This window comes from Physcomitrium patens, chromosome 15, assembly GCF_059467195.1.
Source record: "Physcomitrium patens ecotype Gransden chromosome 15, ASM5946719v1, whole genome shotgun sequence".
Classification (NCBI taxonomy): Eukaryota; Viridiplantae; Streptophyta; class Bryopsida; order Funariales; family Funariaceae; genus Physcomitrium; species Physcomitrium patens.
The window spans coordinates 14,159,487-14,187,326 of NC_143424.1; the positions used below are offsets into that span (position 1 = coordinate 14,159,487).

The 27,840-nt window shown below is 36.5% G+C and overlaps 2 protein-coding genes and 1 long non-coding RNA gene across 4 annotated transcripts; 1 reads left to right on the plus strand and 2 right to left on the minus strand.

The window, feature by feature from the left end:
• The first annotated feature begins 4,889 nt into the window (after window positions 1-4,889).
• LOC112292256 (homeobox-leucine zipper protein HOX17) lies at window positions 4,890-8,703 on the plus strand. 2 transcript variants are annotated; one of them, XM_024540558.3, is made up of 5 exons: window positions 4,890-5,998; window positions 6,756-6,907; window positions 7,289-7,442; window positions 7,625-7,884; window positions 8,051-8,703. In XM_024540558.3, exons 2-5 carry the CDS (start codon window positions 6,848-6,850, stop codon window positions 8,153-8,155), a joined length of 579 nt encoding a protein of 192 aa, XP_024396326.1. In that variant the 5' UTR covers window positions 4,890-5,998; window positions 6,756-6,847; the 3' UTR covers window positions 8,156-8,703. The 2 variants fall into 2 exon arrangements, with proteins under 2 accessions (XP_024396326.1, XP_024396327.1); XM_024540559.3 differs by having other exon boundaries at window positions 5,158-5,298.
• Window positions 8,704-21,327: 12,624 nt separating this feature from the next.
• Window positions 21,328-24,476, minus strand: LOC112292082 (root phototropism protein 3). The gene is made up of 3 exons (XM_024540224.3): window positions 23,862-24,476; window positions 22,368-23,723; window positions 21,328-22,231 (listed from the first exon to the last, which is right to left on the minus strand). The coding sequence occupies exons 1-3, from the start codon at window positions 24,156-24,158 to the stop codon at window positions 21,680-21,682; spliced, it is 2,205 nt and encodes a 734-aa protein (XP_024395992.1). The 5' UTR covers window positions 24,159-24,476; the 3' UTR covers window positions 21,328-21,679.
• Window positions 24,477-25,475: 999 nt separating this feature from the next.
• On the minus strand, window positions 25,476-27,117 carry LOC149987760 (uncharacterized). Its single transcript, XR_016506500.1, has 2 exons — window positions 26,181-27,117; window positions 25,476-26,060 (listed from the first exon to the last, which is right to left on the minus strand). It is a non-coding gene; the product is annotated as an uncharacterized LOC149987760 (long non-coding RNA).
• Window positions 27,118-27,840: the final 723 nt, after the last annotated feature.

Sequence of the window (27,840 nt, forward strand, 5' to 3'; positions counted from 1 at the left end):
AATGATGAGAGAGGAGATTTTCTATGATGATCTCTGGAGGAAATGGGTACTTGGAGGGAGAGGAAGAGACCACCACCATGGTTGGATGGATGCAACAGGAATGAATGAATGGTGCAGGGTGGATAGATGGATGAATAAATAGATGGGAGGTGGGGGGGGGGGTGCAGTGTGTTATGAGGTGTCCTGAAGGAGGGGCAGTGTCAATTGAATAACAATCATAGAGATTGAAATGAAGAGGGCCTTAATCTGAATGATCAACCCATGTACCTGCCTGTTGGAAGTGGGTTCAAAGGGGCCTCTTTCCCTTCTTTTGCTCCCCCCCCTCTAGTGGGGTTTTAATGGTAATGAGCAGCTAAGCTGGTCAACATCGACAGTGGAGCCCAAAGCACCAGCAAAAACACACACACACACACACACATGTAAATATAAATATATTTATTTATATATATACTTAAATAACATTAATTATTTAATCCCTCAACACACACATCTCCCCCCCCCCTTCCTGTCTCCAAACTTTCACTTGGCACCAATCTTAATCTCACACTTGCTCTTTCTCTTCTTAGCCTTCATAACTTGGGTGAGAAGGAGAGAAAGAGGGGATTTGATTCTTCCAACTGTGTGCATGTGGATGTGAGTGTTGTTGATTTTTTGTTTATTTTTTATATTATTTTTGTGTTTGTGTTTGTTTTTGGATGGAAGGTACCAAGTTTGTTTCACAAATAAAGTTGTCTGTAGAAAAGGACTGTGATATTCAAAGCTTGAGTCTCATGGGGAGGAGGAGATGCCATTGTTGTTTAAGTTTTGTTTTGTTTTTATTTTTTATTATTTTTTTGTGTTGAGGGATAATGAATGCCATGCAAATTTGTTACCTACCTTTTTTTTGTTTTTCTTTTTTTCTTTCTTTCATTTGTTCTTCCTTGTAGAGTGAATGCTACAAATGTTGCTTCTATGTCCTTCCTTCTCTTTGCCATGGTAAAGAAAGGCATGTTTCAATTATTCCCATCATGAATCAATACACTCTTTCAATCTAAGTTTAAGCATTTTTCTTGGGTTTATTCAAAATGTTTCTTTAACAAGTTCAAATTCAAAAAAGTCATTTTTGGGTCTTTAGCTTTTTCCTTGTCTTTGGTTAAACCCTATTTTGGAATGTTGAAATTATAATTTAATCTTATTTATTTATTTTTCATTTCTATTCAGGTTTTCAAATGAAAAGCTCATGTATAGCTGGAACTTCACACTACAACAGTTTCTACTTTCAATCATTCAAAAATATGGTGGATCCTTGTTCATAACTTACATGTTCAAAAAAAATACTTTTCAACTTTTAAGGAGTTGAGGTTGGACCATCTTTATTTTTTCACACATAAAAAGTATTAAAATTCAATATCAATTGAGTTTAGATGAATTCTTTAGGGGGTTTTAATCATGGCACTTTTGCAAAACCAAATAGCTGTGATTTAGCAACTCATATTTCTATTATCACTTGAAATATCAAATGCAAAATATCACCATTCAAACGTTAATATCTCATAATATTATTACTTGATTCAAGTATGGAGTCAACTCAGTTTTTGATCTTTGATCTGCTCCTCTTTAGATATTTTGAATTCAAAATCACCCACCTTGCAAGGTGGGTTATTTGGTGAAGTATCAAGTGATATTTCAAAACCAATAGCAACAAAATGGTTTGACTATCTTGTACACTAATGGAGAAATATTTTTACTTCTATGAAATACCTATTTCTCTTAAATTTACATTTTATTTTGTTCTTAATAATTTTGTAAAAGATTAAAATTACTTAAATACTTATTTCTCAGATGTAGATATTTTTTCTAAACCTGATTTTGGTATGTAATGACCTTAAACTACACAAGATGGCAAATCACATTTGAAAAAATTGAAATTTGCACCAAAATAGATTGTTGATTTAATTATTCAAATTGATTGTTGATTTTATTTCTCAACTACAAAATCTCCACCTTGGTAGATGCAAACTGGTGTGAGAAGCCTGCACCTATGATTTGGTTCTCAGCCCTTTTAAATCGAAGCCTGCAATCAAAATTTAACTGTCATAACTGCTAATCCCTCACTTCCTGAATGGAGCGGATGGCATTCATTACAATCTGCACTTTTTATCAAAGTAATGAAGAAAGATAGTTCTTATTATCATTGGAAAGACAGTTGTTGTTATTATTATTATCATTATTATTAATGCTATTGTTATTTTTTATAAGCCACATTATCTGTTGTAGCAAAACACTTCTTTGGGATCAATTCATTTTCAGCTTAAATTCTTGGTAGGATTTGAGTCTAATAATTTATAAATGAGACGTTGGTATCTGTGGAAGATGACAAAACTCGGAGAACTGCATGTTCAAATTTATTTTATAACATTGTTTTCATCACAGTTCCGAAAAGTTATTTCTTGATTATTATAAAAACGATTGGATTGAATTTAAATAAAGAAGATGTTTATAATTGTCAATGAAATTTCTTTGCATGGTGATCAATGTGCTGAATTCAATTGTGAGAAATTAATTTAAATTGCAAAGTTTATTTCATATTTTTCTGGCAAATATATATAGACATGCTTTGGTTATGGAATGAGCAAGTATCATGGGAACCATGAGAAGAGAACAAATTTCATGATTCCTCACTGACATGTGAATCTGATTGGCATCATACTTTGAAACAAGATTTTAAAAAAAGAAAAAGAAAAGAAAATAAAAGAAAGAAAAGATGTAGATAAAAAATCCTCACTCTGATTACTAATCTTACATCATAAATTACCATGCAAACAAAAAATAATCTACATCAACATGGTGGTTATAACATCAACATCTTTTTACTTCAACAAAGTATTTCAACATTTTAACAAGCACTAATAAGAACCTTAAACCCACAAGTTTTAAGTCTAAGCAGATCTTACATTTACATCAATTTAACAATGTGAGTATTTCATTCAACACAACCACAATGTCTTTGACCTGCATGTTATACAGTAATTGGAATGACAATTGTCAGCTTAGATTTCTCATATTCATTCATAGATTCTTTTCATTCATTTACTATTTCGCAAATTTTCTTAATAGCAATTATTGAAAGGCTGCCAACTTACCACATATTTAGTGTTGTAGTGAGTGTAGAGGACTCTCTCTCCCCAAGTTTGAAAAACATGTTCATGAATGGCTTCTAATCACTTGAAATGGGTCTAGTAAACTTATACTTGATTGCTAGTGATTTCACAACACACAATAATTGTACTGACTCATAAAAAGTTGTTATGGTTTGAAGAGAATTAAGAATGGGAGCCACCCAGAGGAAGAAAGTTTTTGTAATTGGAATGTCTGTCAACTTTGCTATTACTATCAGCATGAAGACATCATTCCCTGTATTTATGTGTTCTTAATTGTTACCTTGATATGCATTCACTCAAAATCTCCACAGGAGAAGCTATACACAACATAGAAGCAGCTCTCTATTATTGCCACTAAAGCCAGGGAATTCAAATGGAAAGCCTCAAGCCTCATGTAGGCTCATCTAAGTCCCTTGCATAGACCCTCTGCCTGTGTGTAGGCAAACAATAAAACTTCTGCCAGTGAAGAAAATGGTAAGAAAGGAGACGAGATTATTATTATTATTAGTTTTTAATGACAAGAAATCCACCAGGAGCATTAAGAATTCCTTCGCTGTAATATCTTTAATAGGTCGAAAGAAAGAAAAAGAAGACCCCGTTCTGGAGCAGGCAGAAGCTTGATGTTGATGATGACAGTAATGTGTAGCTAGCAGTGATGAACTAATCTGTTGCTCACATTTCTAAAAAGTACCAACTGTTCTCTCTTCACAACGAAAATTGGATAAGCACAACTGGTGTTCTCTTGCCGTCCGTCTCCCATGGTTTTCAGCTGCTTTCAGTGCATAAATTTTAGCCTGCTGCCTTCCCCACAACAGCGGCAGCAGAGACTGCATAAAGACGATGAAATCACACACTTGAAATCATTGGGTATTAGTGACAGACAAAGCTTGTATGTAACTCAAGGGGAAAATCGAGAGAGGTAGTATGCTAAACTTTGACTGTGCCCTCAGCAATTTGACACAAAAATGCAGCAACGTGTGCAACTTTTTCTAAACACTCAACACATGAATGGAATGAAACTTCTGAAACCTGCAGATTAAGTTTCCAAATATGTTCTATAGTTATGACCGGGGACCGCAGTAACTGGGAAACAAAGAAAGAGAGCGAATTAAAAGTAGAGAGTCAGAGTAAGAGAAATGTCCGGGCTTCCGACCCAAGTATGATGAGCTCATTTACTAGCATCGTAAACACTACCTTAATGGTTCGTCTCAGGCTCATTCAATGTAATCCTCGTGATCGGTGTCCACGCTTGGTCCCCAAATGCTTTGGACCATGTTATCATCGACTACAGGCACCGCATTGGCACAGGATAACCAGAGTCCTGGACACACACAGTGGGCCTCCTAAGGTTACACTGGAGGGAATTGATCTAGTGCCGTGACGGCGCTAGAAACCTGGTGAACTCTGAGTTCAAAACCGGTTCCTTATCATTAGACGTCAGCCACTGTCATTGTCTAGCTACTCTTCCCATCTAGTACTTGCAACTAGATTACTGACTGACATGTTACAGTTGAACGTAGCATTCTCTTGCTGTTTGTGCCTTGAATATGATCAGTGCAGCACCGTATTCTCGAGGTTTGTGCCATGATGAACCACTGACCCGCTTCTCTTAAGTGTAAGCAGCACCTTGTGGCCGCAAGCCTGGCCCGTGGGGTATTTCTAGCGCCTCTCCCACCTTCTCCTCTGCACTGCAGGTGGTCTTCTTCATCAAGTCTAATATCTAGGATCGATCGAAACTGCGACCACGTTCGTTCGTATCCTCCGCGAGTTGATTGTCCTGCAAAACTACCAGAGAGACGCCGGAAGTGTGCCTGCTCGTTTCTTTCTCCTTCACGGACATGTGAACGCTGCTGCGCGTGGGTGGTTCTGGTTCGTTTGGACAACGGGGTGCTACATATGCTTCCGTGCAGAAGTTGTTGCGATTGAGTTGTGTGCCTACATACTCAGATCAGAAGATACCAGTGCACCATCTGATATTCCCTCAGCTTCCTGCTTGGAGGGCGTCGAGAAGAAGGACCTGTTTGCAGTGCCTCATATATTGACAAGTAAATCTGGGGTCTAATTGTAAGCCGCTTAGATAGCACCGGCAGCAGAGTTTAAGCTTCTCAAGGTGTCTTATCGCGAACTTATAGCCGTGTTCGCTCGGCTCTATCAGCACGTAGGTCACTTCACACTAGACTCCTAATTGGTGAATATTTGCTGATTCTAGTCGTTCCCTCCTACTGTAATCCTGTTGTCTAGAGTGTTTGGCCTTTTACGGAAGCATGCTTTCTGCTGTCTGTCATGATAACTAGTAGAAAGTCGAGACTGTGGACCAGCATCACCAACCTTTGACGCGAGGGCATTCGATTGCTATTATTGCGCTTGAGTACCTGGTCAACTATCACTAGCTAAGAAACAATTACTCCTACACTGCATCAATGCCACTGCCTTTCATTATGCTCAGCGACATCTCAGAACTTTGGCTTGTTAGAAGGGATTGGATTTTACCAGCACAATTCAGCTCTCAGTAAGCTGTTGGGTCGCGAAGGAATCAGAAACGTTCTCTACTGTCTTGTTTATTCTCTTGGCGTATTGTCTTTTTTATAACTTCTGGCTGGATCCTCTCGACGTGAAGTGATCATCAATACTCAACACTCCTCTTGGCAAGCTATTGGCTTATTGTGGACCTACCGTTTACAGTCTTCATCGAAGTCCTAGCCGAAACCTACCTCCAATAGATAAGCCTTTCACTGAAAAAGGCCCGAGGCTTGTGTCATTCCTTGAAGTAGTCTGTCTATCTCCTCGGTTTCTGTGACCTTGACATGTGCGCTTCTTGTACACTGCAATATTCTGCACCACCGAAGCTTCGAATTCATGTAAGTTTCTTCATTTCAGTCTAGTAACCACGTGTGTACATTCCGCATGCCCAGTTATTAGAAGGGATGCAGCTGCCGTTGCAAGAGGATAGAGATCATGCGACTTGTCTAGACGAACAAGTGAGGCTTCAGCGACCCAGACCTTTTAAGGACTCCGAACTCGACTCTTGAATAATTCCGTACGTAGAACCCAACAGTAGCATATTCCAATACTTCTAATCAGACGCCTGAGGATTTGACAGGAAAACGCGCACACGTTGGCGCTTAAGTAAAAGCCGACTTTTAGTCAAAGTATATCGGTACCTAAACATACGAGAATGATAGAGAGTCAAGAGATTTAGAGTGAATATCAGTGTTTATGCTGGAGGAAAAACAACACATACTACACTTGTCATGGTTACTTTCAGGACGCTTTTAATCAGTGATCATTAGGTTATACAGGTGACATATACATGTACTCCTTAGAGTATCGACAAGAAATGGAGATTTCTACGTACAGGATTTCAGTAAACAGAATCACAGGCTAACGATTGCAGTTAGAAAACTAACAAGACTAATGTTTTTGTGGGGTCATCTCATTTCCATCCTTAAACGACTGGAAATTTGTCTGCTGCTAGCTGGAGGATAGAAAGCCTAGGCCAAGTATGATCTTCGGACCGTTATGGGGCGTTCGACGCAAGCTGTGTCTCCACCAGTGAGTAGTATTTCAGCATGTATGAATAAAATGAATAACTTTTATCTGACACTGAATTTACAGATACAAGGCAGTGTTCATTAATCGGGGATTTCATCAAATCAAGGGCTTTGGTGGAATTGCATTGACGACTGAGATATTGTGAGGTATTCACAATGGGTTCAAGTTACCATTACTATACCAAGCCGTTGCTCCCCGGCCGCGAAAATATTGTGGTGAGTTCTCAGAATCTTGCCGGGTATCAAGTTGAACTAGTTGTTTGGTAGATAAAAACGTGAGCACTTTCTACAATACTGCAGACCGTATCTAACAATCAGATCGGTTAGAAAAACCAATCAGGAAGATGCGGAGATTTTGAAGGATCCAACCATGCTCTCATATCGTTAGTTTTCATGAAATATGCAAGTATCACAAACATCTTCCTGTGCGTGCAAGCTAGAGTTTGAGCCTAATTAATCTGACATCGAACTTGGAATGTCTAAAGCGTCACATTTCAAAGGCTTTAGGTTCGTTGATTTGATCAGGATTCCAATCATAGATTACTGTGGTAGGGTAGCAGCTTCTGACACTGAAGGGTATCTAATCTTCACCTGCAGGCTTTCTCGTCTGGGAACATGGGCAGTTGTGACTGCGATGACTCTTCTCAAATATCTCGCCAACCTCTTCACCTCGACCAGCGATTTATCTTCAGAGCAGTGTTTCCGGGTGGATCAAGCGATGCTAGCACTGAATACGATGATGACGATGAAGGTGAATCTCACTGAGACTCTAATCGTCTTCTGGACTTGTGGTGCTTGCACAGCGGCTGATGAACTGGTCTCGGGCAACAGTTCACGGGCGGTTGTTTTCATCAACTTTTTTCAGATCGCTTCGGTTAGTTAACGTTTTGTGATACTTCGTCTGCTACTTTTGATCCGTTTTGTGGGGCTCAGGAGCAAGTCAGAAGCTAAGATTCACCAAGGCACAGTTGAGGCATCTCGAAGACACTTTCGAAAGGCTGCAACGGCCAAACGCTCATCAGAAGGCCACATTGGCTATGGAGTTGGGAGTTCAACCACGACAAGTGGAAGTATGGTTCCAAAATCGCAGAGCAAGAGGCAAAGCCAAGCGCACGGAGACTGACTGTGAGGTACTCCGGCAGCGTTGCCAGGACCTCATTGTGGAGAACCATCAGCTTAACTATCTCATTCAGGTAACCAGTTCAGCAACCAACTTATTGACTAATCAGAGGCCTCACATCAAGTGAGATATAGCCAAACGTTCCAACCCCACTTCTAGACGCAATCGACATAGTTACCCCGGCAGTCGCTGTGTCTCGCAGGTATGTGGTTCTGATAAACTATTTTTCTGGTCTGCAGTCAGAGAGAATGGGTTACGACAGTCACCACCTCATGGCGAACGGCAAATCCCCTTTGCAACTGCAGCTCGCTCTGTGCAACTCCTGTAAGAAAGTCCGAAGCTGATCGTCTCCGCCAGGGCATGCAGCTCCCTCCAGTGAGACGCATGGATCCGAAGCAGCCCGTCCAGACCCACACATACACACACACCTCACTGTGACAAAAAATATCGCCGGAGCCAATTATGCGCTACCAGCCAAGTGTCCACAATTAACGGTTCAATGACGATGCAACCGCATCAACGCGGCTCAACGGCGACCTCGATTTGTATCCACTAACATGATCATCGACTGTCTCCCCAATCCTGCAGGTCTCATCAGCTCCGATGACGATCTCGTAGCTATAATCAACGCTAGATTTTTGATCACCGTGAAATAGGGCTGCTCAAGAATCAAGGCCTAGTTTATAACCCCAGTTGTTAATCAATATACACGAAAATGCTCCACGATTCGGACCTCCACAAAAACCAGGATTAGTTTATACGGAATACACGTTGGCTAGCAATACAACTTACGTAATGTTTATCTGGAGCATAGAAACTCTTCTAGTTTTCATGACAATTTCTTGGAACCCAGTTTTGCTCATCCTGTAAGTAAACCTGTTAGCTTGTGTTATGGCCCCTTGTGCAGTCGATCCTTCAGTGATGGAACCCTCTTGTTTGTTTTGCATTTGTGTTTGAGCAAGGGTGAGGTTTTTCCATTTACAACTGCAGCATTTGTTTGAAGAGCTGCTGCCTTCTGATTTGCCCTTGAACATTCCACATGTGATGGACTTGTGTGCATGGGTCTTTGGAGCAGCTTCATAAATGTGTGTATAAAAATATATATTTATAACTTCAACAAGCCACCTATAGCATCGTTATTATAATCATATTTATAGTTTTTAAAATTGAGTACGTAAGATTGATACTCTTGCCAGTGACAATGATATGTTTCTTGGCTTACGCTTTCAACGGCAACAGCAAGCGTTTCTTTATGAGATATTTTAAAATTTTTAAGCCATTAATTGGTTTTTTCATGAATGAACAAATAACAAACCTAATGTGCTAACAAAGTGGGACATAAATTTTTGGCTTTTAATGTTATAACATAATCTAAAAAATGCAACACATTGATAAAGTAATATCTTGGTTACATTTTATTTATTTATTTGTATTTATCTATTTAAACATTTACAACTTTACCTTTATTTTTTCATTATCTCATAATAGTACTACCTCTTTCAAAATACTAATTACCTTTGGTTATATTAAGGTCTTACAAATTAATATTCCAGATTATTGTTTGAATTTTTAATTTGCCTTCAATTAGTAATCGATATAAGAATTGTTTTTAAAATCTATAAAAATAGTCTTTAGAATAAAAATCTTTAAAACTTATTAAAATATAATCAATTTATCTTTAGTTTTCAAACTTATGAGACTTTGGTAAGGTTCTAAAATTATATAAATTTAAAATTAAATCTTTGAAAGACAATTTAAATTGCTATAAATTTAAAATTAATATTTTTTTTATTGCCAATATATTTTTATATATATTTAAAAGGCTTCATAGCAAAGGTTTATTTTAAAAGCTTAATTGAGTAATTCTTTATTGTAATCTAAAAGAAAAATTTTATATTACCAATTTTACAAGAATTTTTGTAGTTCTAATTTTTTTTTTCCTAACTAAAACTAAAAAATATTATATAGTCATGGTATACTATAACTATATTTACTAAAAAAAAATGCATTTGATCTTTATAAAAATATGTATATATACATATATATATATATATATAAGGAGTTGTTAAAGCCACACCTTCCCTTGCCACCTCATTATTCATTCTTATCTCTTTGACCCAGTTCCTAGCTTCCATCTTCCATTCCAAATTCGTGTTCCCTCCATTGTTCTCCATTCTCAGCCCATCTCCACCTCACCTTAAGTTTTGAGTTATCTCCAATAACAACTTTATCCAAATTCTCAAATTTGAGGTATTTACTTGTTAAATTTTTATTTTTAGTTGGAATAAATATTTGTGGTAATATATATATATACATATATTAATTTTCTAAAATTTCTGATCAAAATTTTACTTTGTAAATATAAATAATTTTTTTTTTAAAAAAAAAATTAACAATACAAAATGTAAATATAAAATTGATATTTAATCATTAATTTTATAATTAAATTAAACCTCATTATTTTAATTATTTTTCTTAGTTGAAAATTTTAATTTTTTCTTTAATCTCTAAAAAAAATTAAAATATTTTTAAAAAAGAAAAAGAATTGTTTTTATCACAATAATCTTGCTTTTACTTTTTTTTTTATAAAAACAATTTATAACTAATATTTAGTATTTTTTAATTAATACACTTAAGAAATATTTAATTAATAAGATATAAAATATTATAATATTATTTTTTTCTATTGATGATTATCAAGTTTAACTTTAAGAAATCCAAAATAATTATATAACTTGTATTATTATTAAACTTTGTAGAAATTATTGATTTTTTTGAAATAAATAATAATTATAATAGAAAAAATATTTATTATACTTATATATTATTTATTATATAATATAATAAATATTAAATATAATAATTTATATTAATTCTTATATTTGTGATTTTTGTCTTTTAAATAATTAAAGTTTAATTTTTTATTCTAATATTTTTTTAATTTATTATTATCCTTTTTGAATCTTTTTTAGTTTTTAATTTCTATTCATTGTTTTAAAATGATTTGAATGTATTAATTGTTACATCTTATATATTATTTAATGATGAGATTTGATAGTAGGTATTATTTATATTTATTTTTTTATTTTTTTAATAATAAAACTTAATAATAGTTCTTTTTGTTATATTTGAGATTCAATTTTTGCATTTTTAAATTCCATTTCTATAGTTAAATGGCTCTATTTTAAATGCTAGTTTCTAAAGAAAGTTTATTTAATGTATAGTAGATTGTTCTATTATAACTATACTTTGCTTATTCTTAATAGTATATGTCACCTTCTTTTTTTAATATACTAAGTATTTGAATATTTATTAATTTTTTTAATACATATATATATATATATATATATATATATAAATAGTTTTTTTTTTATATTTTAAAAAATAGATATTTATTTAAACCAATTTTTTACCACTTTGTTTTAAAAAAAAATCGACAAAATAATTTTTTCAACTTAAAATCTCAATTTAATACAATCAAATTTAGGTATTCTAAAATTATTTTAAAAAATATTAGAAATCATTAATAAATTTAATTAGAAGAAATTTAATTTTTTATTATAAATGCATAGGTAAAGCAAATGTTGTAGCACCCCACTCTTGGCCAATGCTCAAAACAATTAAAAAATCATCACGATTGAGTTTTAGTCTAAGATATTAAATTTCTTTTTCTAATATATATATATATATATATATATATATGTATATATATTGAAATTATACTGTACTATATTCTAAGAAACTATATAAAATAATACTATATAAAGATTTAATAATTTTAAAGATAAATAATTTTAAGATACCAAAAATCTAACCTATTCATTGAATGTGTAAGACAAATATTTTTACTCAAAATTGAGTAATTAACTTAAATCTTTATAATATTTTTGTATTCAATTAAAAGTATTGAAAATTTACTTTAACATTCTTATGATTATTATTTTTATTATTATTTATACTATGTATATAAAAAAAATTGGCTCTTTTATCTTGTAATTAAATTTCTTATGTGCAGATTTTTTCTTTTTCTTTTTTTTTTCTTTAATTTTAACTGAGACTAATTTTTTTTGTAAATTGTATTGTAATTGTAAGTTACAGTCTTTAATATATTTAATTGATGGTACAAAGTCTTTAAACAAAGTTTATAAATAACTTATATATTATAAAAGATTAAAAATAACTAATAGTATATGTATTTTTTATTATCTTATAAAATTGATATCTTAATAATTAAAGTAAAAAATAATAATTATCTTAATTTATTTTACTTAGAATGTTAAAAAATATTAACCATATGATTATTTAAAAGTGAGCTCTACTTCTTTGGATTTCTTGAACTATTTTTTTGTTTTTTTACTATTAAACTTAGTTATTTCTCTTAAAATTTGAATATAATTAAATAAATAACTTATTATTTATATCATTATACAAGATTTTTATTTAATTAAAATTTTAATTAAAATTTTAAAATTTTAGCAAGATTTTATAATATTACAATTTATTTTTGTTTTAAAACCATGTTTATATGTTAGAAAATATATAGTATATTTTTTTACAAATTATTGTTTTTGAAAAAATTCTACATCTATACATTATTGAAATTTTATTTAGATTTGAGTTCTTCAAAAATAAAAATTATCTTTTTATCAAAAATCATAGAATTTTTAATTATAAATATAATATATATATATATATATATATATATATATATATATATATATAATGTCAAGGACAAGAACATGATAAAGACAAATAAATAAGTGAGACTTCTCTCAAAGAAAGATGAAAAAATAGAAATAACTTGATATATATATTAAGAAAGAAACTGGAATAGCTATTGCCAAAAGCCAAAAAAACTAGAGACCCTTGAAACTAGATTGGAAGCAAGAAAGGACTTGACAAGAGTGAAGAAGGCTTCACTCTTGTCTCTATATATACTATCTAACTAGGGGCTACCTGGCGACGTTCTATAGGACCTCTAATATGTGTTGATTTTGTAGGACACATGCCTTGACTTATAAAGCAAGTTTTTCTACGTATGGGCCACATAGTTACCTTGGTCTTCAAGCTAACAACATGTGTGGCACATGGCCAACTTATTGTCCACGTTTCTATTTCCAAAAAGTCAATTAAAGACACCTATAAAGTCAAAGCAGCGTTTATGAAGCTTCTAAAAAGCTTCCATATCAAATACTATAGAATTAACTTACTTTTATATACTTTTACTTACTTCTACCTATTTATACATGTAATAATTGGCTTACATGTGTATGTCCTTGACATTACCCCTCCTTTTAGGGACAAGTTCCATGAGGAGCGATAATCATATGTTAAGAAAATCTATGATGCGACGAATTGTATTTGCCACATACTCTGATCTTTTTTTTCTTTGAAGATGATTGATAGGGCCTCTCAACCATCGGTAGTGTCTCATACCAGGGCAGAAAGATCATCCAGTTATTTGATCATTATTGAGGCCTTCATAACTTCCTTCGAATAAAACATTTGAAACACCATCAGGAATTGTTCCTACGTCTAGTAAAATCACCAAACATTGAGAGTCCCTTCCAAGGTCATGATACCAAACGTGTTTTATTTTGCCATCTATTCGAAGAACATGTCATTCTTAAAGAACTTCATCTTGATTGCATCATCTTGAAGATTGTAACAATCATAATGTCTCGTCCGGTAGGTTAGCAAACAAAGGCTCTTGAGTCGAATCTGTTGGTTGTTGGTTCTCCACCTCTTGAGCGTCACAACTACAAAGAAGCTACAAACAAGGATTGAAAGTAGAATGTTATCTGGCCTAGATCTTGTTTCTTTTATAAAAAAGGTTTTCATCTTGATTTTGATGGATGTCGTCGATGAAAAGCCTCCACCGCCTTTCCTGCATTTACAAGATTCTATACTAGCTCCCATGTACCTTCACTAATATCATATCTGCACTAATGGACAAGATATTCTAATTTATTTCGACGCTGCCTTGAATCTAAGACTTCTTCCACTTCAAACTCTTGATTATTATCCACTTCTATTGGAAGAGGTGGAGCTTGTCTTCTTCCTAGTATGTCCATTGTCTTGTATGGTTCAAGAAGAGACATGTGGAATACTGGATGGATTTTCATTGATTCCGGTAGATATAAACGATATACAACTGGATTGATTTGTGCAGAAATAGAAAATAGTCTAAGTCTTCGATAATCCAACTTGTTACAAGGACGAGTGGTCTTGATATTGCAACGAAGTAAGCATACCTTATCACCCATGTGGAATGGTGGTTGTTCCTTTCGATGGACATCTGCATTGACCTTTTGTTGTTCTTGAGCTTCTTTTAACTATGCCTTCATCGTTGCATGTAGCTCTGATAAATGAATTGCGAAATCTTTCATAGCAGGATTATTAGCTTTTGAAAAGTCGAAAGTATCAAGTCATGGATGATAACCATATTTAGCAAAAAATGGTGTTTGTTTTGTAGAAAAATATACCGTGTTATTGTAAGCAAACTCTGCCAATGGCAAAAGAGTTGTCCAATCATCTTGTTGGTAGTTAATAGTACATCTTAAATACTACTCCAAAACTTGATTAACACGCTCTGTTTGTCCATCAGTTTGAGGATGGAATGCCGAAGATAGTTTTATATCCACTTTTAGAATCTTGAAAAGCATCTGCCAAAATCTTGACATAAATTGAATTCCTCTATCTGATATAATATTCTTGGGTAATCCATGATAGCGATAGATATTGTCAAAAAAGAGCTTAGCTGTTACTTCACATGTGATAGATTTTGTACATAGTACAAAATATGCCATCTTGGTAAAACGATCTACTATCACGAATATAGAGTCATAAGAACCAAAGATTGGAAGGTCTATGATGAAATCCATAGAAATAGAAGACCATGGTTGTTCTGGAATGGGTAATGGCTGAAGAAGTTCGTAAGGTCGATGAGGAGGAGTTTTTGATCTCAAGCAAACATCACAAGATTGTACAAAATCTTTGATTGCTTTCTATATTTGTCGCTACTAAAAGTCCTTGGATATTAGTTCCAAAGTTTTATTGTATCCAAAATGTCATGCTGCTGGAAAGTCATGACGAACTTGAAGAACACGTAATCGAGCTTCACCTTTTGAACATATAGGAGTCCCTCAAAATATAGTAGATTCTTCTTGAATTCAAACTTGGAAGTATAATGAGACTTTGAAGAATTTTCTTTAATATCACGAATAAGAGGATCAAAAGACATATTTGACTGAACTTGGTTAATGAAAGTTGAATCAACAGTTTGTGCTGATTTCATTGCTCAAAGATGAAGATGCTTTGGCTTCAAGAGAATTATTTGTTATTGATCAAAAGCAGCATCTCTTTCCTTAAATGCAAGATAAGATCGTCTAGAGAGTGCATCTGACAAACCTTGTTGTTTTCTTGGTCAATAAGTGATCTTGAATTCGAATCTTTACAAAGGTATACTTTAACGGGCTTAGCGATGATTCACAACAAGTGCTAACATAAAATATTGAAGGTTCTTGTGATTCGTATACACTGTGATTGGGCTAGAAGCACCTTCTAGATAATAGTGCCATTCTTCAAATGAATCCATGATTGCAAGAAGTTCTTTGTCATGGATCTCATAGTTGATCCCGGCTGTTGAAAATTTTTTTGGAATGAAAAGCTATTGGGTGAAGTTTATCATCTGTTCCCATTTGTGACAATACGACACCCAAAGCAAAATCTGATGCATCTGTTTCCATAAAAAATGGCTTAGAAAAATCAACGCGATATAAGATTGGTGTAAAAACAAAGGTTTTCTTCAAAGCTTCAAATGCTACTTTTTTTTCTTGATTCCATTGAAGTTTATCTTTGCAAGTCAAACGTGTAAGTGGAGCTGTAACTTGAAAGAAGTCTTTGATGAAGATCCCATAGTAGTTGGCAAATCCCAAAAAGTATTCGACATCTCTTACCATTTTTGTGATCTTCCAATCCATAATAGTTTGAACTTTCTTAGGATCCATCATTTGAAATGATGTATCCTAAGAAGTCAACTTGAGTAGTATGAAATACATACTTTTCTATCTTGGTATAGAGTCTTACATCTCTTAGTTTTTGTAATACTTGGCGAACATGAGGTTCATGTTCTTTTGGGTTCTTAAAATAGATTAAGATGTCGTTTAGATAACAGAAAACAAAATCATCTAAAAACTCCTGAAAGATATCATTCATTAGATGTTGGAATGCTGCTGGTACATTTGTAAGTCCAAAAGGCATGACGTTGTATTCGAAATATCCATACCTTGTTTGAAACGCAGTCTTCCATTCATCTCCTTTTTTGATGCGTACCAAATTGTATGTTCTTCATAGATCTATTTTTGTATAGATCTTAGCTTGATTCAACTGATCAAGAAGTCCAAATATCAAAGGTAGGAGGTACTTCTATTTTATAGTGATTTTGTTGAGTACTCGATAATCAACACACATCTTCAATGATCTATCTTTTTCCTTCACAAATAAAATTAGAGCTCCTATTGGATATTTAGAATGGTATATAAAGTTCTTAGCCAAATTCTCTTGAATATACTCCTTGAGTTCAGCTAACTCATTTTGAGATAAATTGTAGATTGGTCCAAATGGCACTTATGCTTCTTCTTGAAGGTCAATTGAGCACTCATAAGAACGATGTTCTAGAAGAGTATTCTCATTCTTTTTTTCATATACATCTTGAAAATCTTGATATTGGCTTGGAATGCTACTTGAAGTCTTTCCACTAGTAAAAACAGGTATGGCATAAATGACACAAGGTGATCTTTCTTTTGCACCATGCAAGAAAGCACTTGCACCTACAAATATAGGTTTAATTATACTAGATTTATGACTTTCTACTTGATTAACTACACTCTTAGTTATACTTTCAAAAAAGTCAAGACTATCAGAAGTCCAATTTATTTTAGGGTTATATTTTTTTAGCCATGATAAACCTAAAATGACTGAATTAGAAGGAGATCTAATGATATTAAATATTATAAGACTACTAAAACCATTAGTTGCTATTTCTATAGGAAGGATTTCATGAGTAACATCTTCTGAAGACAACGGATGACTATCTATGACTTCTACATGAACAGGTTTAGTTTTCTTTACTAAAAATATGCTATATCTTTTAGCAAATTTTTCATCTAAGAAACATGCTGAGGCTCCTGAATCTAGCAAGGTAGAGGCTTTGAGATGTTTAGGTCCTACAATAATATTTATCGTAAAACATGGACAAGGTTCTGAGGAGACGATAGGACATTTACTAGGCGTTGTACAAGGTTCTAGCCACACGGTCCCTATTGTAGCTGGACAAATTCGTTTTCCGACATGCTATCTCCTTTGATCGTAGTACTCCTCATTCTATGGTTACGTTGGTTCTTTGAAAAATATTGAGCAGTGTGCTTAGGTTCTCCACAATATAAGCACAATCCTTCTTGACGACAACGAGTCTTTTCTTGCTTAGTAAGAGATTTGAAACATACTGCATCAATTTACATATCTTCTACTTCCGAATGTATGTGTTGAAGAGATGTTGGTATTGATATTGAATTATAGTTACATTGAGGTCCACTTGTATGATTCTTAGATTGGAATTCAAAAAGGTGATTGTCGCACTTCACAGCAAAGTCAATTGCTTGACTCAATGTTTGAGAATCAAGTAAGTTGAGCATTAATTTTTTTACCTCATATTGTAATCCATAGAAAAATTGGCTAATAACTGCAGCATCATCTCACTTGATATTAGTTACAAGTTGTCGAAATTGTAAAGCATACAACGTTAGTGATTAATTGTCTTGTCATAAAATATGGATCTTATTGGTTGTAACACAAATTACATCATGTTCTCCATACATGGATCGAAACTCTGCCAAAAAAGCCTTTAGATTATGCAATTTTGGATCTCGTCGTTCAAAAAAAGATGAAAACCATGATAATGTTGAACGTGAAAAAAGCGTACAAATGAATTCAATTTGCAATCTTTGAGTTGGATAGCTTTGGGGTTGAAGTTCAATGACAAGTTGTACTTGATTGATTAATCCTCTAAACTTTGATCTGGTGCCCACAAACTTCTCGGGTAGGGCAATTCTTGGTTTTCTAACATTGGAAGGATGTTCCACCATAGGAGAAGAGACATGATTTGGTGCAGATGTTGAAGCAGCTCCAATCATTTCTATATCTTCACTTCTTATCAATCTTGTTGCTTCTTTTGGTGGTAAATTGAGTTGATGCATTGCAAGCATTAATTCTTTGAATTGCTCTTCCATTTGTGCCATTGCACTCTTTATTTCAACAAGTTCTGCTATGATAATACTTAGAAAAGACAAGATGTCTAATATCGTTCAAGAAAAATAGAAGAGAGGATTTGAGAACAAAGAAAATACTAAGGACAATATTAGTTTAGAAGAGGGTAATCCGCAACTTCTAATATGCTTATGTCTTATCAAGAAAAAAGAGTAATCCACTCCTAAACAAGATTAGATAAAGCTTTGATATTATAAGTACATTCTTGTCAATCTATCAAGGACAAGAATATGATAAAGACAAATAAACAAGTAAGACTTCTCTCATAGAAAGATGACAATATAGAAATAACTTGATATATATATTAAGAAAGAAACTGGAATGGCTATTGCCAAAAGCCAAGAAAACTAGAAACCCTTGAAATTAGATTGGAAGCAAGAAAGGAGTTGACAAGAGTGAAGAAGGCTTCACTCTTGTCTCTATATATATACTATCTAACTAGGGGCTATGTGGCGATGTTCTATAGGACCTCTAATATGTGTTGATTTTGTAGGACACATGCCTTGACTTATAAAGCAATTTTTTCTATGTGTGGGTTACATAGTTAGCTTGGTCTTTAAGCTAACAACATGTGTGACACATGGCCAACTTATTGACCACGTTTCTAATTCCAAAAAGTCAATTAAAGACACCTATAAAGTCAAAGCAGCGTCTATGAAGCTTCTAGGAAGCTTTCATACCAAATACTATAGAATTAAGTTACTTTTACATATTTTTATTTACCTCTACATATTTATATATATAATTATTGGCTTACATGTGTATATATTGTTCTCATTGTGTCCAAGCTTCAGTATACCAAAGCAATTGAACTAATAGAGGTCAGTTTGAACACGAGGAAAGACTGGTTGTATAAATTGGGTTTGTTAGTGTCACAATTGACTATACTTTGGCTATCTGAAATCAATTATCAAACTACAAAACACCAAGGCTTACTTCTTTCGTCTTGATTCAACACATAATCCATTCTACGACTATCAATTCAACAATACTTCTCTCAATCATAATTCTTCATAAGCAAATAATAAAAGTAAAGAAAATAAAGTGGTAGCACCAAGCTTATCCTGGCTTATGACTCTCACAGTTTGGCTCTCGGCTTACGACTCTCACAGTCTAGTTCTCGGCTTATGACTTTCACAGTCTGGCCCTCGGCTTACGACTCTCACAGTCTGGTCCTCGGCTTATGACTCTCATAGTCTGACTCTCGGCTTATAACTCTCACAGTCTGGCTCTGATCACTCTTTCCTCAAGCTATTTATCCTACCAAAAAGATGATTCGTCTGCTAGCGGATTCCAAAGGTTATGACCCTTTGAATTCTTAACCATTTATTCCACTAACAACCTATTGTTAACAACTAAACTGCCTAACCATCAGTCTAATTCTCAAAGTTATCAATAACCAACCAGTAACTTACCACAAAGTTTATTTACCTATTCTACAATATGTCTGTGATATATACACTCACACTAATAAACTTGAAATAATTTATAAACTTGATAGATATAAATTTTATAAATTATGCATGAAATACTAATTAAGATATATAAGTATATGACTTAGGAATTATCTTTGTTTCAACAAATATTATCAAATAAGCAAGAAATATTGATGAAGAGGTATTAATTAATAAGGCTATATTTATATATATCAAGTTTGTAACCTGAAAGTTGATTTGTTATCAAGTATTATCCGAACGTAATATTTTATAAAAAATAAATACATATAAAATATAATTTAATTATAAATATAATATAATAATTTATTTTTTAAAAATTAAATTTTATTAATATTAAAAACTATAATTATTAACTAAATTATAAATTTTGTAAAATATTTATGTAGAAAATATTAAATCAATCTACATAAATATTAAATTAATCCACCTTTGTTTTTATTCCCTTATACTACATCATATACTTCTTACCAATTTAAAGAAAGTCATTCTCTCTCACCAATCTCTTATTATTACATCTTTAGAGTTCTTTTCTTAATTCACAATATATTATATGTGCCTAATGTGTGTACATTGAGTAGCTAAATTAATTAAGATTTTTTTTTTTTTTTTTTTTTTTTTTTGGTGTTTGTGTATGTGTGGCATATCAAAGAAAGTAAAATGTTGGAGAGCATTAAATAGACACAATAGTTAAGATGTGGTACTAGACAATAAAAACAAAGGTTGATCAATTTAAGATTTATCTAAATTGATTTAATATTCTCATTTATTTAGTACTTCTAAATTATGTTTAAGTTTGTTACTATAGATTAGTTGTAATTTGTATTAAAAATATAGCTAAATTTATTATTTATATATAAATAAAATTTTATTTTCTTTAAAAAAATGTTATCCAAATCTCCAAACATTTTTTTATTTTTTATTTTTTATTCTTTTATAATTTTAAATTACTAATAACATTTAAAGCATTGCAAATATGAAGCTAATTCAATTTTTAAAACTTCTTTTAATGTTCATGACCAAATATGTTTTTTTCAATGAAAATAAACAAGTATAAAAAGTAAAATAAATTCTAATATTATTCTAATTCATCATTAGAAAAATATTGCATGTTGCATATAATAAATATGAATAAATTAGAATGATATTAGAATATAACATTACATTCCTGTAAGTGTCTTAATGACCCATACAAACTGTCTTGCAGTTTCACCTTCGGACAAAGCTTATTCCACAGGCTCAAATAATAGGGTTTTTTCAAGGGTCAATGTGGTACTGTGCTCATGTCAACCGTAGACATTCTAGTGTTGCCACGACTTAGAAGCAATGGTCACAGTCGTTACAAACTGCAGGGGGTTTCGCACATACTTCGTCGTTGAAATACACCGACTGATACACACAACTTCAAAGCTTGCCTTTAAGAATACTGCAATGTGTGGCAGCAATTTTGTCTCAGTTGGCAAGTCTGTTCACAGAGTATTGTATCGATATCGCCTAGGTTCCATCTGACATAACAGGGTTGAGCTCGAAGCCGGATAGTTTGAGAAGCAAAACACTGCGGTGCGGCGTTTCTTCATGTTCACAGCTGAGTGGCCATGAGAGATGGAATATTCGGATTCGATATGCATAGAGTGTAACCGAGTTGCTCAGCAACCCAAGCAGGCTTTTCTCTAGATGCACGTCTGGGTCTATGACTAGCCATGAAACCAACCACACAGATCGAGACAGACAAGAGCTGAGAAAACAAAAAATCAACTCTTGGTTGATGGAACAGCGAGCAATTTAGCCCATGCCGTCGTCAGAGCTTAAAAGTACAAGTATATACAAGGGCATTCACCCCACGCCTTGACTGTGGCCACTCTACTACTCACTGTGGTATGGAATGCATTACAAGACTCGTCTCGCTGTCTCGCCGTCCCGCAACCGTGTGTGCTAGGGCTTTGGATTCGCCACTTTGCTACTAACGTTACCTGAGTATTGAGTGTATGATCCAGAGTACAATATGAACAGACCTATAAAAGAATCGATGAACTACTGTTGGAAAGATAATTCGCAGATAGGGGACTCAATGACGTTTCGGGGGTAAGATTACGATATGGAATTCCGCCATCTGTGGTTGCTGGTGGACTGCGAAGTTGTGGAGGAGTCGAGGTCAGCTTTGCTTGGGGATTCCTGGCATCGGTCTCCTTTGCTAGGTTTCTTCCAAGGAGTCCACGCTGAGCTTGAATTTCTCCTCGGCCTCGACGCAGTCAGCTTCTCCATCATTTCCATCAAAGCCGAGTGGTTTCTCTCCAGCTCCGAGTATTTGAGCCTCATGGTGGAAAGCTCATGCTGTAGCGCTCGAATCTCCATTTGATTTGTCGTCTCCAGCATCGCTGCTTGGGTTCCTATTGAATCGGTGGAATCGTCGTGCAAAGGGAGTCGAGATTGGCCGCCAACACGACCCTCCTGAAGTGATTGACTTATTCCGGTTATGGCTCCCCTCAGCTTGAGCTGTTCGCCAAACAGGACCTGGACAACAATGCGGAGAGGGAGGCGTTCGTTCTGAGCAGCGTGCATGCAAGCCGAGATGGATAAGCGCTGGCAGTCCAACATCCGGCATAGTTTCTTTTTCTCGTGCTCCCCCACATTCGAGTGTATCTGGAATCATATTTACATGCAGAGGGTTAATGGATTTATACAACCAGAATATCAGGACCAATACGAAAACAAACATGAAGAGTCAACATACAACAAGTGCCACAGGCAGACGAGAATCGAAAGCATTGCTACCAACCTTGAGATATGTATCAATTGCTCTGTAAAGTCCATCGTCCGACATTCTCATCGAAATCGGTACAGCTTCAGCAAGCGAAAGGAACTTCGCCAACGGCAGCTTGCTGTCGCGAGCCACCTCGGCCAGGTAGGAGTCCATGAGCTTGGTGACCAGCTTCGAACTTGCACTAGGAGCGGCAGCCTGAGCATGCTGCCTCGCTGGGGCGCTCACGAACAGAGACCCGAAGATCTTCCGATTAAAAAATTTGTTCTTGAGCCCCGACCCCAGACCTTGCTCCTGCGACAAGAAATGCTCCAAGAGCCGGCGCACGAGGTCGACGTCGTAAAGATACTCGCTGGTATGAGAAAAAGATGGGATGAGTAAGTCACTCAAGCTGGCTCGATCCAGCTGCTGCCCCGCCTTCATCTCGAGTTCCGCTCGACATTCGGCCGAGCAGTTGTACATGTTGGCCGCGCGCAGCATTCGAAGAACAAAGCTGCACTCCACTGAGTCCCTCTCATGGGGTAGCAAGCTGACGATCTTCTCGATGATGAAACGGCTCCTGTTCTGCTCCACAATGGCGTTGTGTAATCTCGCGTTGCTCTCGGGTGTACTTATTTCTTTCACAGAACGCGCCACGGCAGGGGACTCTCTACTCGGGGACGGAAAATCGTGAACAGGGGATGCTTCTCCGGTGGGTGAGCTCAATCGACTTCCGGATACACGGGGGGAATCCTTCGGAGAGTTTTCGGCGGACGACTTAAACACTCCAGCGAGCCATTTCTGGGCGTAGAACTCCAAGGCGCCGCTGATGAGGGTGCCATTCACAAGATTCGTATGCATTGACGAGATGACTTTCTCAAAGCAGTAGAGGGATAGGGAGGAAACATCCTCAAACCACCAATTCTGTGTCACAGCTGACTTCAGGTTTTGCGCCTTCCTCAAGTTTGCAACGGAGCTTGAAGACAACCATCTCACGTTGTGAGGCTCCAGACATGCCTTGCGAGCGAGCGATTCGCTACACCTTTGCACAATCTGTAGCTCCTCAGCCAAGGGCAGTAGATGCTCGCAAGTCTGTAGTACGGCAAGAGACTCGTCCCATGAATTCAGAACCACGGAGTTGAGGTAGGCCTCCGCTTTGTTATTCACGTTGCCCCCATCCAATTCTTCCGTCACCTCGAGATACTCTGCAGCGCACCGAAGACCCGCAACATTCGAGGACGAGAGCTCCACGTCAATGCCATAGCATAGCTTCGTAACGAGGGCAAACGCCTCGGGGCCCCCAATAATCGACCCTATGTTCATGTGCGCCGTCTCCGACTTTTCAGATTTCACAGCCAGCTTCCTCAACAGCGCGCTCCTCGTCAGAATAGGATGCTGCAGATAACATAACAACACCATCGATCAGATGATCGACTTCACTGTTCGTAATCACGAGTGCTAACTAAAAAAGATCGCCACACTGCACTGCCATGTGTAAATTTCTCTGAGAATGCCGAGAATGCGCCTGCATACCTTGTGAAGATGAAAGCTGATCTTATTAACCTCCACAACTAAGTCACTCGGCCTGTCCGTGGAAACTGTCCAGGTATTGGTATTGATAGGCTGGAAGCAGCATGCCGGGGGCTGCACAACCCTGTTCACCGAGACGACCTCTGAGTCAGAGCTCGTGTTGGAGCTCGACTCCGCGGAGCTTTCCGCAGACAGCACCGTAGTGGGGCTCTCTGGAACTGGAGATTGGCTCTTCCACCGCCGCTTGGAGAAACTTCCCACTCTCGAATCCACCCCTGTACCCCTTCCCCAGGGCGACATCTTTACGCGTTCTTCTCCAATCAAGCCACAAGCTTCACCCTATGTCCGCTCTCTCTCGCCCACCTATCTATCAATCTGTCCCCGCTCTCCAACAGCGGTCCTCCCCTAGACTTGCTAGCACCCCTCAACACCTGCAACCTCGTGTACATGAGACCACTGCACTGAAGTGCTAACCTCCGAGAATTTGCAGGAAATACCAACTCACTGTGCAATCCAACCTCGACACTTATAAAAACCAAAATTTCAGCGGTACTCTCAGAGGCTTTTGATCGCCACCTTGGGTCAAGCACCAGCTACAAGCTCCAGTAGAGGAGGACTGGTGGAAAGGGTGAATAAGAGCATGAGACCAGGGTGGTGAAGTACTCGCCGAGTGCGAGCAACGATGGAATCTAGATTGCTATTTTGGGAGCCACATGGGGCCTCCTTATCATGAGCACTCGGCGTGGACCCACCAGTGGCTGCAAATTGTTGGGCAGACAAGCGCGACCATCAAGCGCATTCAATGCGTCTCGCGCTTCCTCGCCCCAGGAGGTTCAATCAACCGCAATCGCGTTACAGGAGGCTCACGAGCCTCCTCCGCTGCTGCTGTCAGAGGCCAGGCTCCAGGTCCCCCGCAATTTGACGGGCCGCTGCTTCGTCCTAATCTGTCCCCGGTAAAATCCTCAGCCCGTCTCATCGTCCCCTGATGACCTGTTCACACCCGGACGGCGCAGCCAGAATTACATTTTTTTTCCCTAGCGTCGTACTACTTTTTTCGTGTTTTGTGGCTTTTTCTAGTAAGTGACTTTTTACTGGTTCGTAACTTTAAATCGGCAAAAGATGGCTCTTTAAATGCTCATTGATTTATTTGTTTTTTGTTTACATGTGCCTTTTCTATTTTTTAATTGGAGAAAGGGGGGAGTGTAAATAAAGTGAATAAAGTAAAAGTGTAGTATTGTAGAGTTTGATTTTCTACGCTTGATATTGTTCCGTGGATTGGTTCAGTTGTTGATTGGTTCGATGGTTTGATTTTATTTTCAAGTTAGATAGTGTCAATTAAAGCAAATGACAGGGCAGCCGTTGTTAATTTTTGAGGGATAGTGTCATGAATGCATTGAAGATTTTTGGATTTTGTATAATGAAGGCATTATTGCAATTATTGTTGACGAGAGTTCGTAAACTTCACTTCAAACTCCTATGAGTCATATTAACGAGTTAAACTGAGGTTTGTATGGAATTTTCAGTTCTTATTGCCATTGTCCTTACTTGTTGCTATTGTTTTTGTTTTGTTTAGTTTTGTTGTTGTTGTTGTTGTGTTTTTTTTTTTTTTTTTTTTTTTTTTTTTTTAATGATTTGTCTTCATTTAAAGTGGAAAATTTTCCTTATAAAAATCAATTCATTTTGGAGAAAATCGTACAAACTCCATCTCTCAAACAATAATAACCATTTTCACAATTACATCAAAGTATAATTTATAATTAATAGCACCATAATCACTACTACTTTCTGCTATCAAAGACAACATTATAAACTTCATTAAAATATAAATGAAAATAATAAAAAATTATGACATCTTCTTGTTTAAATCCACGCATATTGTAATTTGTATATGTACATTTATATATTCGTTCTTTTTAAAATAACCTGAATTCAAAGAAATAAATACCTCGCAACTATACAATAACAAACTCTCCTTCCTTCCTTCCTTCCTTCCTTCCTTCCTTTATACATATACTTTTAAATCTCGTTTATTTAACCTCACAAAGTCACAACAGGAACAAGCAGGAAACAAAACGACAAGGAAACCCACAAACTGGAATAAGGTCCACACTATCAGGAAACAGTTCCAGGCTATCAGAAAATCAGTTAAACACTTGCGGCGTTGTAGTCTTTCAGCGACGTCCAGTAGTTGCAGTGTGGAGCCTGCACACCCACCCGCACCGCATCGGCGACACACAAACCATGGTCCAGTTGCAAGGAATGGCAGCAGGCACAGCAGGAATCTGACGGTCCTTGCAATGGTGGACATGGAGGAGCACTGACCGGCACGTTTTGTGCGTTACGCCTGGCGACGCCCGTGCCGATGCCAGCTCTGTACCGGTGCTCCCTTGTCCACCTCAGGAGACGCAATAGGAACTCCCAGCGATGGACCTGACACTCCCCCGTTGTGTCATTTCTTTTCTCTGCAATGCGGCAATTGTAAATCGCCCCTGGCGGAGGATGCATCTGGGGAGCTTCGCAGGACAAGCTCTTTTGGATTCGTCGACAACGTCTCCAAAAAAAAGATGAGTGGGAAAAGAAACCAAAACCACTGCAACGAAAGAGTTAAAGGACTTGACCCCAAACAGAGGATACGTAATCGAGTCGTGATCACGAAACTAGGGCACTGTCGCCGCTGATGAACTCCATGATGAGCTGAGGGGTTTGTTTGGCTTCATCCGTGTTGGTTGTGACTAGGCTGGTCGCTGCGACTGCGTCGACCTCTAGCGCCTCCCTCTCGACTGAGTGGCATCTTTTACGCTGAGAATTAGGCAGAAAACGAGAATGATGCAGTCAAACTGCTTCCACAGTTCGCCGAAATAAGCACTGGCAGGGTTTACTTAGTGAGCTAGAGGCACTGAACCAGCACAAAATTCTAGGAATGTATTTTGTTAAGAAGTGGGTGGCAGTCATAGATACTCCCTACATGCACTCCTACTGCCGCTGCTAACCCAAATTTAGATTCAGTAGAGCTATCAAATCCGAGCCATCGAACTATGTCCGACCCTACTATTGGGTTGCGTGGCTTTCCAACTGCACCAGCAAGGCTATATTTAATATGGTCGCTTCGGAACTATATCAAACCAGAATCACATTCGAGTCGCACATTGGTCTACCGCATTAACCACTGAGGTGGTCGAGTCGTTCTCCTTCGACACCAAGGAATGAGAGAGAGGGAAGAACCCCAGTTTTATAGGGCGTTAATGCAGTGCCACTTATCACAGTTGGGCCTCAATTAAGTGTCCCTTCTGTGATTGCCACTCGTGATTAGCAACGCGGGGGGACGGTGGTTTTGAGTGCGAATTAAGCAGCAATTCATGCGGGATTTTGTGGTGACTTGGCTGCAAACAGTTGCCTTCCACATTGATGCACAGAAGCAAATGAAAGGCACGGAAAGAATGTCTCAGTTTTGTGAGACTCATTATTGATGGATGAGCTCCACATCTTTTCTTGAAGGGATTGAGGATCGGATAGCGGGTTTCGGTGAATAATATGGACTTGTTCACACTCAAGTTTCCTTCAATTTCAGGAGTCAGTCAGATTGTCCCTAACAGAGATCGACATTTGTGGTGGTGGTGGTGGGGAATGAAATGCAACATCATTTCTATTTTAAACCGATCCCTAGTATTTTTATCTTATTTTTTTATGTAGTATTTTTGCTGAAGACCTTCGCTCATGAGAACCCTTCTTTTGTGCAGAGTCTCTACTTTCATCGTGTTCAGGGCATGGACAAGCTCTTCTCTAGACTAACAAGAGAACAAATTAATCAGACCTCAGAAAACGAAATTCGGCCTAAGGTGTCAGTGAAAAATTATCTGCCCGGGTATTTAGTCCGAGTCGAGATTTCGAAAACGTTGAGGCTGTAAAGCAAAAGCTGTTCTGAACTTGGCATTGAACCTACATGGGATTCAAAAACTTGTCTAACTTTGGGTTTGGACTTTCG

Coding starts and splice junctions, on each gene's coding strand:
- LOC112292256 (XM_024540558.3), top strand. CDS start 6,848: ATGGGTTCAAGTTACCATTACTATACCAAGCCGTTGCTCCCCGGCCGC. Junction 7,443..7,624: donor ATACGATGATGACGATGAAG/GTGAATCTCACT, acceptor TGTGGGGCTCAG/GAGCAAGTCAGAAGCTAAGA. Junction 7,885..8,050: donor AGCTTAACTATCTCATTCAG/GTAACCAGTTCA, acceptor TCTGGTCTGCAG/TCAGAGAGAATGGGTTACGA.
- LOC112292082 (XM_024540224.3), bottom strand. CDS start 24,158: ATGTCGCCCTGGGGAAGGGGTACAGGGGTGGATTCGAGAGTGGGAAGT. Junction 23,724..23,861: donor TCAGCTTTCATCTTCACAAG/GTATGCAGGCGC, acceptor TGTTATCTGCAG/CATCCTATTCTGACGAGGAG. Junction 22,232..22,367: donor CAATTGATACATATCTCAAG/GTTGGTAGCAAT, acceptor ATATGATTCCAG/ATACACTCGAATGTGGGGGA.